The 13346-nt window shown below is 35.5% G+C and overlaps 1 protein-coding gene across 4 annotated transcripts in view; it reads right to left on the bottom strand.

Moving 5' to 3' along the window:
• MALRD1 (MAM and LDL receptor class A domain containing 1) overlaps positions 1-13346 on the bottom strand; it is a 1140778-nt gene that overhangs the window by 573622 nt on the left and 553810 nt on the right. For all 4 annotated transcript variants that reach the window (XR_011976660.1, XM_072651641.1, XM_072651639.1 and 1 more), the window contains one exon: positions 9753-9915. Coding sequence is in view for 3 of the 4 variants with exons in the window: in XM_072651641.1 (XP_072507742.1) it covers positions 9753-9915 (163 nt within the window). In the remaining variant the exon portion in view is untranslated. The remainder of the gene's footprint in view (positions 1-9752; positions 9916-13346) is intronic.

The following is a 13346-nucleotide window of genomic DNA, read 5'->3' as shown; positions in this document are numbered from 1 at the left end:
AGCCCCCAGTGCTGGCTTGGTGAAACTGGAGGCCAGGTGGCTGTGGAGAGGAAACTGCTAAGATTCTGGGCACAAAAATCCCTCCCTGCATGCAGACCAGTACACGCTTGATCTTGCCACCTTGGAGGAGCTGAGATCTCACAGATTCCCAGAATATATCCTACTCTTGACAAAGGACCCAAAAGTCAAGTAACTGGTTGAGGAAAATGCCCAAAAAAGGGGAAAAAAATGAGACTATAGAAGGTTACTTTCTTGGTGAACAGGTATCTTCTCCCAGCCTTTCAGATGAGGAAGAACAATGCTTACCATCAGGGAAAGACATGAAAGTCAAGGCTTCTATATCCCAAACATCCAAAATAAATATTCAGTGGGCTCAGGCCATGGAAGAGCTCAAAAAGGATTTTGGAAATTAAGTAAGAGAGCTGGAGGAAAAATTGGGAAGAGAAATGAGAGAGATGTAAGAAAAGCATGAAAAGCGGGTCAGCACCTTGCTAAAGGAGACCCAAAAAATGCTGAAGAAAGTAACACCTTTAAAAATAGGCTAACTCAACTGGCAAAAGAGGTTCAAAAAGCCAATGAGGAGAAGAATACTTTAAAAAGCAGAATTAGCCAAATGGAAAAGGAGGTTCAAAAGCTCACTGAAGAAAATAGTTCTTTCAAAATTAGAATGGAACAGATGGAGGCTAAGGACTTTATGAGAAACCAAGAAATCACAAAACAAAACCAAAAGAATGAAAAAATGGAAGATAATGTGAAATATCTCATTGGAAAAACAACTGACCTGGAAAATAGATCCAGGAGAGACAATTTAAAAATTATGGGACTACCTCAAAGCCTTGATCAAAAAAAGAGCCTAGACATCATCTTTCATGAAATTATCAAGGAAAACTGCCTTGATATTCTACAACCAGGGGGCAAAATAAATATTGAAAGAATCCACCGCTCACCTCCTGAAAGAGATCCAACAAGAGAAACTCCTAGGAACATTGTGGCCAAATTCCAGAGTTCCCTGGTCAAGGAGAAAATATTGCAAGCAGCTAGAAAGAAACAAAGCAAGTATTGTGGAAATACAATCAGGATAACACAAGATCTAGCAGCTCCTACATTAAGGAATTGAAGGGCGTGGAATATGATATTCCAGAAGTCAAAGGAACTAGAACTAAAACCAAGAATCACCTACCCAGCAAAACTGAGTATAATACTTCAGAGGAAAAAATGGTCTTTCAATGAAATAGAGGACTTTTAAGCATTCTTGATGAAAAGATTAGAGTTGAAAAGAAAACTTGACTTTCAAACACAGGAATGAAGAGAAACATGAAAAGGTAAACAGCAAAGAGAAGTCATAAGAGACTTACTAAAGTTGAACTGTTTACATTCCTACATGGAAAGACAATATTTGTAAGTCTTAAAACTTTTTTCAGTATCTGGGTAGTTGGTGGGATTACACACACACACACACACACACACACACACACACACACACACACACACACACAAAGAGAGAGAGACAGAGAGAGAGAGAGAGAGAGAGAGAGAGAGTACATACAGGGTGAATTGAATAGGTTGGGATCATATCTTAAAATAATGAAATTAAGCAGTGAGAGAGAAATATATTGGGAGGAGAAAGGGAGAAATGGAATGGGGCAAATTGTCTCTCATAAAAGAGGTAAGTAAAAGACTTTGCAGTGGAAGGAAAAAGGGGAGAGGTGAGAGAAAAACATCAAACTTACTCTCATCACATTTAACTAACGGAAAGAATAAAATGGACATTCATTTTGGTATGAAAACCTATCTTACAATACAGGATAGTGGGAGTGAAGGGGATAAGCAGGGTGCGGGGGATAATGGAAAGGAGGGCAGTGGGAAGAGGGATCAATTTTGGGGAGGGATAGGATCAAAAGAGAGAATAGAAGAAATGGGGGGCAGGATAGGATGGAGGGAAGTATAGTTAGTCTTGCACAGTATGACTATTATGGAAGTCATTTGCAAAACTACACAGATATGGCCTATATTGAATTGCTTGCCTTCCCAAAGGGAATGGGTGGGGAGGGAGTGATGAAGAGAAGCTGGAACTTAAAGTTTTAGGAACAGCTGTTGAGTATTGTTCTTGCAACTAGGAAATAAGAATTAAAGGTAATGGAGTATAGAAATTTATCTTGCCCTTCAGGACAAAAGAGAAGATGGGTATAAGGGAAGGGAGGGATGTTAGAAGGGAGGACAGATTGGTGATAGGGGTAATTAGAATGCTCGGCATTTTGGGGTGGGGGGAGGGGAGAAATGGAGAGAAAATCTGGAACCCAAAATTTTGTGGAAATGAATGCTGAAACCTTAAACAAATAAATTTAAATTAAAAAATATTCAATAAATGGTATATTTTTTGTAACAAGAAGAAAAATTATATACCTTAGTATCCATGTAGTATTAAGTTATATAATTTATACTATATATCAGTTGCAGTATTTCTATCTTAAATGAATATCTAACAAACTTATGTGTACATATGTACATACAAGTATATATAAACATATATATATGCATATATACATATGTGCATATATTTATAAACATACACAGAATATACAAACACACAGAGAGATATAAGTTGCAAATGTTGTCTTCAGGGTATTTCATTCAGTGGTAAGCATCTCTACTCACTATAGCTCCTACATGGCTAAAATTGTTCTCATCGAGGTAAATAACATTATATTAAAACTGTCTAATCAAAATTAAAAACCTGATTCATTCATTTAATTAAAACAAAAGTTAATTATTGATATGTTAGAAGTGTAAAGAATAGGAACTTAACTCTGGCACAATACAACATAAGAGTACCTGCTATTATTGAGGATTTAGAGGTACAATTATACTTATTTTCAGTGCTATGATAATACTACAATGAATTCTGATTGTCTAAAAGTATTCTTAGATGTAAAAGCAAATTATTACAGTTTATATTTCTGTAAAATTACAGTGAGGCATTCTTTAGATTAAAAATCTTGAGAAGCTAGAAATTATTAGGGAGTAGTGAAATATATCAAAGTATGTCTATGAAATAGAAGCATATCTTCCTCCCAGAAAAGAATCTAAGCAAAAAGTCTAGTATTTAATGTTGTAGGGACTGAAATTTATGTAAGTGATCATTGTTGCAGAGCAGAACACATTATTATATTTCCAATTTTACAGAGTCTGTTAAGGATGTTCACATCGAGCAGTTAGATATAGAGTATGACGAAATACAGAAACAGTCTGTGAAAACAGCCTGCATTACTTAGATTCCACACAGTCTATAAAGTGTGGGACTCTAAACAGATGCACAAGATATGAGGCAATGCAGGTATACTTGCAACAATGGGGCACATAATTTATTTCATTTGCAAAAGAATGGTTAATGTTCTAGTATCAATAGGGCAATTGAGATACCCAGACTTTACCAATATGTACTCCTCTAAAGAAACTAATGTATTCTCTTCTGCCACAGCAACTCTGAATAAGATGTTTCATGTCCAAATGGCTTCATAGCAACTACAAAACCAATTTTGTGACGTAGAGAACTTTTTAAAGTAGTTGCCCTCTCTTACTTATAAATGATCTTAAAGTGTAAGATAGCAAATCCAAAAACAAATCCATTTGTTGTGGAATCAGAAGAAAGGCCTGTTCCTCTTTGGCTAGAAATAGAAAGGTAAAAGAAAATGAAGATGAAAGAAATGTTCAGAAATGATTAGCACCATATAATTTAAAGGAAAATTCAGAGCACACCTGTAAAATTCACAATGATTAAGCAGGGTACACTTTTTCTTCACAGAGTATAGAGTTGTTATAAATGAGTTTCTTTGTGACATATAAAACTCATTTTTATGATCACCCTTGAAGGACAACAGACATAGAGTGATTTAAACAGACATCCTGCTCTATGAACAGTGTGGTCTAAAATGATCAAACTTCTTGGGTCAATGATTTTATATTTATAGGGCTCCTTTTGGGTGTTATTAAACAACTGTTAATGGGGGAATCTATTCAAATGAAATGGATGTTTGGATTCAATGTTGACTTTTCTTATCTACAGGCATAAAAAAATTAACAAACTGAGCCAAACAAAAGTATTTTGCTTATAATAGATAAAATTAATAAATAAATTTGCTAGTGCCAAGTTAGAGACATTGTTCATGAGTAGTGACCAGCATTTTTGCCTTGCTGAGAGGGGCTTATGTAATTAAGTTGATTTTAAAGGTCACAACAAGGAATCTGAGATCACAGGAAACACAAAATGGCAAAGGGTTATATAATACTTGAAATTCCAGCTCTTTCTCAGACATATTTTAAATATGCAATAGCTACACCATCTGAAACGTAGGTGCTCCTGTACAATTTTGCTTTGAGGATACTTCACAATGACACAATTTTTAAAAGTAATTTCAGCGAGGTAGGGTCAAACTTTTCCTCTCAGGTCACCAGTGTTACTCAAGGTATATACAGAAGGGAATATATTTTATTTTTCCTTGGGCCATATTATAATTCTATGGTTCAATCAACTTATTAGTTAAGAAGACAGATGTCATACCATAAATTCCTTCTCCAGGGATATGTCATAACAATTATTAAAAAGTATAACACACAAATCATTCTTAGAATCCCAGTAGGAACATCAAGTTGCATATACTTTACTCATTGGCTCCAATGAAGTACAAAACATGAAGTAATTAGTTCTATAGAACTTTGCCTACACTCCTAGGTCAAAACAAGTTGGGGGCTTTAAGAAAAAATTACCACAAATACAAGGAACCAATGTGAGTTCACACTACTCACCTCTTGACTAAGGAGTGAGGGATTTAAGATCCAAAATCAGGCAGACATTTTTAGACATGGATGACCAATGTGGAATTGCTTGACAGCCTTAAACATGGTCTTTACTCAATGGATTTACAAAAAGCTATTTAAATTCTCTTAATATTCAAGTCAACATATTTAGGTTGACTGATTTTTTTTCTTTCCATTGTTTTTCTTAAAATTCATATTTTCCAAGGAGTCCCTTTCTGACCAACAACAGCTTCTGTTCTAATAATAATAAAATAAATTGCATTTTTTCAGGATGTAAAATTAAACTTAAAACTTGATACCTCTTTCCTAAAGCAGATCCCAAGGACACACAAATCTTGTATATAAGAGCTGAGCATTTAGGTACTAACTCAGAAATTGAAGTCCTTTAAAGGCTAAAAATTCTGTGATGAATGAGGGTGTATTTATTATCATGCTTACCAAAGCTGGCTAATAGCATGAACTACTTAGCATTTTGAAAATTGCTGAATACAGAGAATAAAAACTCTCCTCACTCTGCCAACTAAGTGAGCATGGTGAATTGGATGCAGAGCTATTCTAAAAAAAATTAATAAAACAGGAAAACCGACCTACTGCAGTGTTTTCAAGATGAAAATAGAGTTTAATACTGTGCTTTTACATTGTGAAAGGATAAGTAATAAATGTGTCAAGCCTACTATCCTTAGATTTTATTCTGATGTCTCTACTTTCATTTTTATCAGGCAGCTAGAAGGAATAGTGAGTACCAGACATGGAGTCAAGAAGACCTAAGTTTGAATCTCTCCTCAGACATTTACTAGCTGGGACTTCAGGCAAGTCACTTAACCTTTCTCAAACTCAGGTTTTACAGATGTACATATGTAAAATGGGTATAAGAACAGCATTTACCTCATGAGGTTATTATAATACACTACATGGAAAGCTCTTTACAAACTTTCAAGTTCTAAGTTCTATATAAAACTCTTATTATTCTAGCTATTTTTTATCACTTAAGAGTGAACATGATTCTAGATGATCTTTTTTTCTTTCAAACTCAAAATTTATGGAGATATGATAGAATGATAATGAGTTATGGCATATTCAGACGGACAACAGAATCAATTAACTCAGCATTTTTTGTCAGTTGAAGACAGTACAAGCAAAATTTCAACAGTGAAATTTCAACAAACAGTAGCCAGCTGTCAAGCCATGATCAAAGCACAACGTTATTAATCATTGCTGTTGTATATTATTTCAGCATGCTGATCGATGCTGCTGAGCTTTAAAACCAAGAGATGTTTAACTACAACTCATCTTAATGGGTAGAAAAATAACAGAGATACCAAACAAAGTCAGAGAAAAAAGGAGGAAAAGAGTTGTGAAATGGACTTTAACTGTAAGCTTTAGGTAAAATGTTTTTCCTTGAGTATAACTCTACTTTGGCCAGAGGCAAATAGGAGCTGGACAGTATCTGCAGATCTGACTTTCTTTGAAGTATTATTGGTTCAACCTGATCGAATATAAAACTCAAGCAGTAGAGAAAGATCTAACACACAGTTATTAACAAAGGTATTTCCTCGATGTGACTGGGAACTCCAATGTCATTTTCAATAAGGTGTTCTAGATGCCAACAAAGGGAAAGGAGGAAGATTTTATCTTTCAACACGGTACATATTGCTTATTGAATAAAATGTTTAACAGCTAGAAGTCAAGAGATTTAGCTACGTTTTAGTGAAAAAATGAAAAACGTTGGGTGATTTCAGAAAAGCAAAGAAAAATTAGACATCTTGACCTACATCAATAAAATGTGCGAAGGGATTGCCATGGTGAGAAAAAAGAGGAATTGTGAGGAAAGGAAAAGAATATGCAAAATAAAAGTGGAGAAGTGTATGTCTGTGACGCCTCTTCACTGGCAGTCGACCATATCTGGAACACTCTCTCTTCTTGCCTCCATCTCTGATTTCCTTCAAAATCCAGTTCAAATACCTCCTTGTACAGGAGGCTAGTCCATGCTGCCTCCTCAATTGACTTCCTTTTCAGTTACTCTGTATGCATCCGACATGCATGACTTTTTGCATGTTGCTCCCCCAGTGAGATTGTTAGCTTTTTCAGGCCAGGAACATGCTCTCTTGTCTTTCTATTCCTAGCACTTAGCAAAGTTTCTGATACATAAAGTTATAATATGTTAAAAATTTAGAGTTGGAAGGGATCACAGAGGTCATAAAGTCCAACCCATTTCATTTTTCAAATGAGGAAACTGAGGTGTGACCTGGTTAAGTGACTTGCCTAACGTCAAGCAGGTAGTAAGCTACTTAGGCAGGATTAAAATAGAGGTCTTTTAACTCCAGAACCAACGTGTTTATCACTAAATCTTGCCACAGTTTAAAAGAAATGAGAGCAAAAAGAGAAAAGAGGTAGTAAGGTCAAGAAGTATGACAAGATATTTTAAATTTTAAACACGTAAATTTTTTTAATTTAAAATATAATATTTAAAGGACATAGAACTCACATTGTTACAGTTCTTTGAGTACGTAAGGCATTTTCCTGATAATCACATATGATAATAGCATGTTATTTGAACATTTTGTTGTTTTCTTGTTCAGTCATTTTTTTCAGGCATGCCTGACTTTTCATGACATCATTTGGGACTTTTTTGGCCAAGATACTGGAGTGCTTTGTCATTGCCTTCTCCAGCTCATTTTACAGATGAGGAACTGAGGCAAACAGGGTTGTGTCTTGCCCTTTTTAGAGATGAGCAAATGGAGGTGTTAGGTACAGCAGAGAGTGCTAAATTTAGAATCAGAGGACCTGGGTTCTATTCTTGGTTCTCCCATCTATTTATTACACAAATTCCTTTATTACCTTTGTAAGTTATATTCTACATAGCCTTGAGTTTCTTCCTGTGAAAAACCAAGTGTTGAATTAGGTGACTTCTGAAGACCCTACCACATGCATGACCCTGTGTGTAAGTTTGGAAATTGACAGATTTAATCCCACTTCACTTAAAATAAGTGAAAAGATGCTCAATCAATCAAACATAGGTCAAAGAACGGAAAGTCTTTGCAAGGCATTTGCTCAAGTGTAATGATGCCAGATAGGAAGTAAGTTCCAACCAACTGAGGGATTACATCATGTCCTCTAAGTCCTGCATAAATGTGTCCAGTTTTCTGGAATCAGTGTATTCCAGAAATTGGAGCAAACATGTTTCCAGTAAAACCCTTAAAGAGGAGGTGTATAAGGGAAGGAGAGTTATTCAAGTCAGTCTTGACTAGCCTCCTGCCCCACTCCCAATTTTCCCAGGTCAGAAGGCTATGTCTTCTGAACTTTAAAGATCTAGAGTTTGGGGAATTTTGAACTACTCATCAACATCCTAGATCTTCTCCTAGTGATAGCAATAGCCACAACAGAGGCATTATCTCCATTAAGAACCATATTAACTTTCCTTTGAGATCCTCACACATCAGAAAAGTAGGGCTTCTGATAACTGGGAAATATTAACTAATCCTTTGCCACTTGTGATTTCTAAACTTGAGCTTTCCCATGGATACTATATCTATTTATGATAGAAGGTGTCACAAACTTAGTGGAGGAGGTGAGGGTGCCAATATGTAGTGAGTGGTGAGGGCCAGAGAGTGTTTCGGATCAATTGTCCTTGCAGTTACCAACTTTAGTAAAAACACATTTTTTCAGAGCTACTAAGGATTGACTGACTAAACATGTTCTCAGTTGATAATCTTGGAAAGATGCACACTGGGAGATACCAGAGCAAAATGGCATTAGGGAATCACCCCTCACTCCTTATGGTAGGCCGACAATGATAGGAGATAGAGTCTTGCTCTGCAGACCTGACTCTTTACTGGAAATGGGATGATGCAGGGAGAGAGAGGGAGAAGGTCATAGAGAAAAGGGTCAGAGCTAAAATCAGAACCTGGGCCTTCTGATTTCAACCCTATTTCTCCTTCTCCTGTATCACGCCAGTGTTGATATCTTACCTTCTCTGATCTTCAAAACAATTCTGTGGGATTTTTGTTTACTTTTTGCTTATTGTTATTATTGTTTGGTTATTATTTTTGTTTTACAGATGAAGAAACTGAGAATCAGTTTACACACCAGAATTTAAACCCGTTTGTTTTTTTTTAATTCAAGGCCATTGTTACTTACAAATGTAAATGTCTAAGATTGATTTTTTTTTAATTGGACTTGTGATTTTTAACCTTATGGAAGCTCCTAACGAACAACTTAGTACAATATAGATCAGCATCTGCTTTGCAATTTATGATGTTAGACAGAGGTGTCAAACACACAGCTCCTGGACCTCAGCCCCTCAACAGAACATGTTCACATCTCAGTGGAATAGTTATTCTCTTTCATTACTTGTTAACCAGAGTTGATAGACAACCTCAGGAACAGTCATTTTTCCAAGGGCTTATAAGCTGTGAGTCTGCTGCCATGATGGGGTCTTTGGCATTCAAGTGTCACTAACCCTTGTATTAATAAAACGCTAACATTATTAGTAAAATGGTTAATTATCAAGAAATTATGTGTGTCTGTCTCCACATATGCATATGTGTGAATACATTCATAAGAACGTATACAAACACACCTATATGTGTGTATACATACATATATAGTATATATATGTGTGTGTTTGTGTGTGTATGTGAATGTTTTAAATAATTTTATAACCACCATTTTTTTATACAACTGCAGAAAAGGTATTCTGGTAATGAAATACACATACACACAAACACATGCATAAAAATACATAGATGAATGAGACATTCTTTAAGAGTCCTTCAGGGGAAGACGACAGGTAAATTCAGCTATGGAAATATTCCTCACTAAAATTCTAAACTTTGCTCTTCTGATACTTTTAACCCAACCAACTTTTTTTTTTTCATAACACCAGGAGACTGAATTAACACTTCCTAAGGAAGCTATCCAAATGAGCAGTCACTTACTTTGTATGATCCACTGATGGCCTGTGATTTTCCTCTCCATGATGTATACTAGCTCCATTTCCAACTCCCCACCTAAAGGTATTAACAGCTTGAATTCTTTCCATCGATTCTGATTGATACCACTTACATAGATTTCTGTTTTCAAAGTTGCAGAATTCCATAACTGAGGAAAAAAGATAATAAGATGTTGGTCATAAGAATCACATGAGTGGATAATAATTTGATCTTATCTCTACCTCAATAATTCAAAAGATGTTGATTTTCTCCAGGAGGATACTTCCCCAATAACATAGATAGCAATTCCTCTCCACAGCAGCGGACTTTCCTCTGGAGTTTCTGAGATAGAAAATTGCATCACCCTGTGGCCAACATGATGATAAACTTCGCAAGCTCAATTAGGCTGGTTCTTGAATACCTGGTAAACTATCCATCATTTGGATGGTACTTAATGCTTTTCTAACTTTGTAGGACCTGCCAAACTGTGTGCCCTCTCTTCACAGCCTTCCAAACTGAAGGACACCTGCATAGAAGGATGAAGTACCAGTGGAAGACTTTAGCAGAGAGGGAATTCTCTTCTGAGATTTGGTTGAACAACATACTTCAAATTGGAGACAAAATTTAAACTAATTGTGTGGATGATCTTTTTTTAAATATATTAAAAAATATTTCACCTACATTTTCTTGGCAAAAGTCTTGCTTTTGTAAACAAGTAAGACTGATTTATCATTTTTTAAAAAATGAATTGACTTCTATGTAAATATGTTGACATTATTTTATTTTTGAAAATGTAATTTCTAACAGTTAAAACCTTATTCTTCTAAGCAGCTATAGGTCTTGTATCCTGATCTCTCCTCCACCCATGACTGCTTTTTGTTTATTTGCTTCATCTGTTTATGAAATCCCTTCCCCACTCATACTGATAATACAGAAAAAAATTTATAAATTTTGGTCTATAGCATTCTATGAACCCCAATGTGGAAATCTATGAATTCTACATCATTGAAGGCAGAACTGAGCATTGCTCACTGTATTTTAGCCTTCAGCAAATTGTGTGGAGGTGACCCTAGCTTTAGAAGGCCTACACAACCTCTTTCATGTCATACCATCCTACAACAGGCCTGGAGACAAACTGTCGTCTGAAGGCCCAGGCTAACCAAATTTGCAAGACTGACAACTAGGTTCTTGAATATGTCAACAACTCTTAAATACATGTCTAGGAAATTATGGGAGATCTGCAGTCTTTATCATTTGGAGGAGCATACAATGACAGTACATTACTTTACAGTATCAACTTCTTTTTTTCCTTTCTTCCAGGGTCTTTTCATTCATATATATTACTAATACAAAGCCTTTTATTGCAGTGAAAAATAGTTTAGGACACTGCTGATGAGAAGTATGACTATCCAACCAGTGGGTCAAAAAACTGCCACCATTTCCCAAATATATCCACGTTCTAATGAAAAAATCTATAAGGGAAAGTGTTCTTTAAAGCAAATAGAATCATGTTAATTGTTATAACCATATGGATGTATATCTCCCTAACTTCTTTGAGAAAAGATTTGAGACAGTTCCTCCCTACTGCCAATCAAGGAAAAATTTGTGGTTAATCTAGAAGTCATCATAGATTCTCAGACGCTAAATAGCTAACAAGAGCGTACTCATCATTGTTCTATCACACAAAGATGTGGCAAATATAGGAGGGTCACAGAGTCAATTTTAGTACAAAATGATATTCATTAGTTTTCAATCCCATTATAAGTAAACAAAATGGTTCCAAGATTGTGATAGTGATAGCACCAAGTGGAAATTCATTTGAATACTTTGAAGTCATCAAAAGTCTGATTGCCAAAAATCATAAATTTTATCACTAAAGTGACTAAGTTAGAAATTAGAAAATCTAGAAGATCTTGAAAAGCAGACATGGATTGTGAATAGTAAGGTTTTTTGTATGTATTTTAAGATTAAAAAAAAACTATTCTCATTTATTTCTGAAAGAGTACCTTATTAATCTTTTATTTCTCATGAGAAAATGTGTGTACAAAAACATTTAGCGTATCATCTTCCATCTGTGATGCATGATATAATTTCCTTGTTAATTTGAGATAATTATTATCCAATCACAAGCATACAGGGTGAGTCATCACCAGTCTAATTCTATGAATTATTTAGTCGAGGTTGGTTAGTAAATTCATGGCGTGCAGATTCATTAAGAATTATTTTGTCATGGTTAAGAGAATGCAACACCAAGAGCATTCATTTAAAAATGAATCCTGGAATTTGAGACCAAGATATCATAAACCACTAAATCAGATCTGAACTTTATCGCCTGTATTTTTAAGGCACTGAAACCTGTGCCATGATGCAAACTCATTTGATTTCTGGCTGAAGGAAATCTACTCAATTATTCTCATTACTGTGACAGGGTTCCTATTAAAAATATGTAATCTATATGGGGCAAAAAGGAATGATGTCCAAAGTTCATGACTTCTGATCTAGAATTCAATCCATTAAATAATACTAATTTTTCTTCAGTCATAGTGGCAATGATTCTGGAATATTTCCATTTTAAATTTAAAGTTTTGGCACAGAAAAGTTCCTAGAAAAGTATGAAATGGCCTGCTTTCAGTACATTCAAATTTGTTTCTACCAAAGGTTACATATAAGTAGCCTTTTTCATGTCTTCTAGATTTCTTATGACTAACATAATTCTTTATTGACAGAGAGGCTTGTGGGAAGATTTTCTTTTCCCAGCTGAAAGTGGGACTAGAGAGAGAATCATGGGACAAGGGTGACTCTCAAGACAGTTCAGAGAACCTTTGCTCTCTGCAGAGAGAGAAATGACCTGGGACTAATATGTAATAGTGGTGAGCTAATGTCAATGAAGGTCATTGATTCTCCAAAATGCATACAAAGAGCAACAGTCAGGGGCAGCTGAGGCCTTGTCTTGCTCACTGATCCACTTAAGGAGTGACTTGCTTACAAGGAAGTTTGTTTTTTGCCTTATTTGCCTTGATAGACATGGTGAGATGCATTCCTACCTATCTATTCTCTTTTCTCCAGTTCATCAGTGCTTGAACAACTGGCATTATGCCCTTGGGAGTTCTCTGCTTTATTTAACTCTCGTGTATGTGTTCTCTGTGTTAAAAGAGAAATTCTCCATTTGGGCTTTTCACCCTGACCAAAGAGACAAAATTCAGGACAAAGAGAATTAAAAAGAGTTAATTATACGTATGTCAAGCAACACACTGACAGGCTAATCACTAAAGATCAACAACGGCTTTTTGTAGTTTTTGTAGGTAACTTTAAGACAATCCAGATAGCTATACCTCTGCAAAAGTGGGTGGATTCTTACACCTCACTTCCTTACCAAAGTAGCAAGAACTTGACAATCTGCAGGTAGTATAGGGCAAAAAGCAAATAATTAAAAAAGTTTCAAACTTAATGTCTCCTTCCCCACCAGAACCTCTCCCAACACTAACTGATAAAAAGAGCTGGGAACAATGGGATACTGAGTCAACATGACTTTCAACATCTGTATTTCTGTAATGGAATTTGGATCATTTTAATAAAGAGATTGTAGCCATAAAAATGCAT

Source organism: Notamacropus eugenii, chromosome 3 (assembly GCF_028372415.1).
Source record: "Notamacropus eugenii isolate mMacEug1 chromosome 3, mMacEug1.pri_v2, whole genome shotgun sequence".
Lineage (NCBI taxonomy): Eukaryota > Metazoa > Chordata > Mammalia > Diprotodontia > Macropodidae > Notamacropus > Notamacropus eugenii.
The sequence above is the reverse complement of the archived record's forward strand: the minus strand, read 5'-3'. Positions and strand labels throughout refer to the sequence as shown.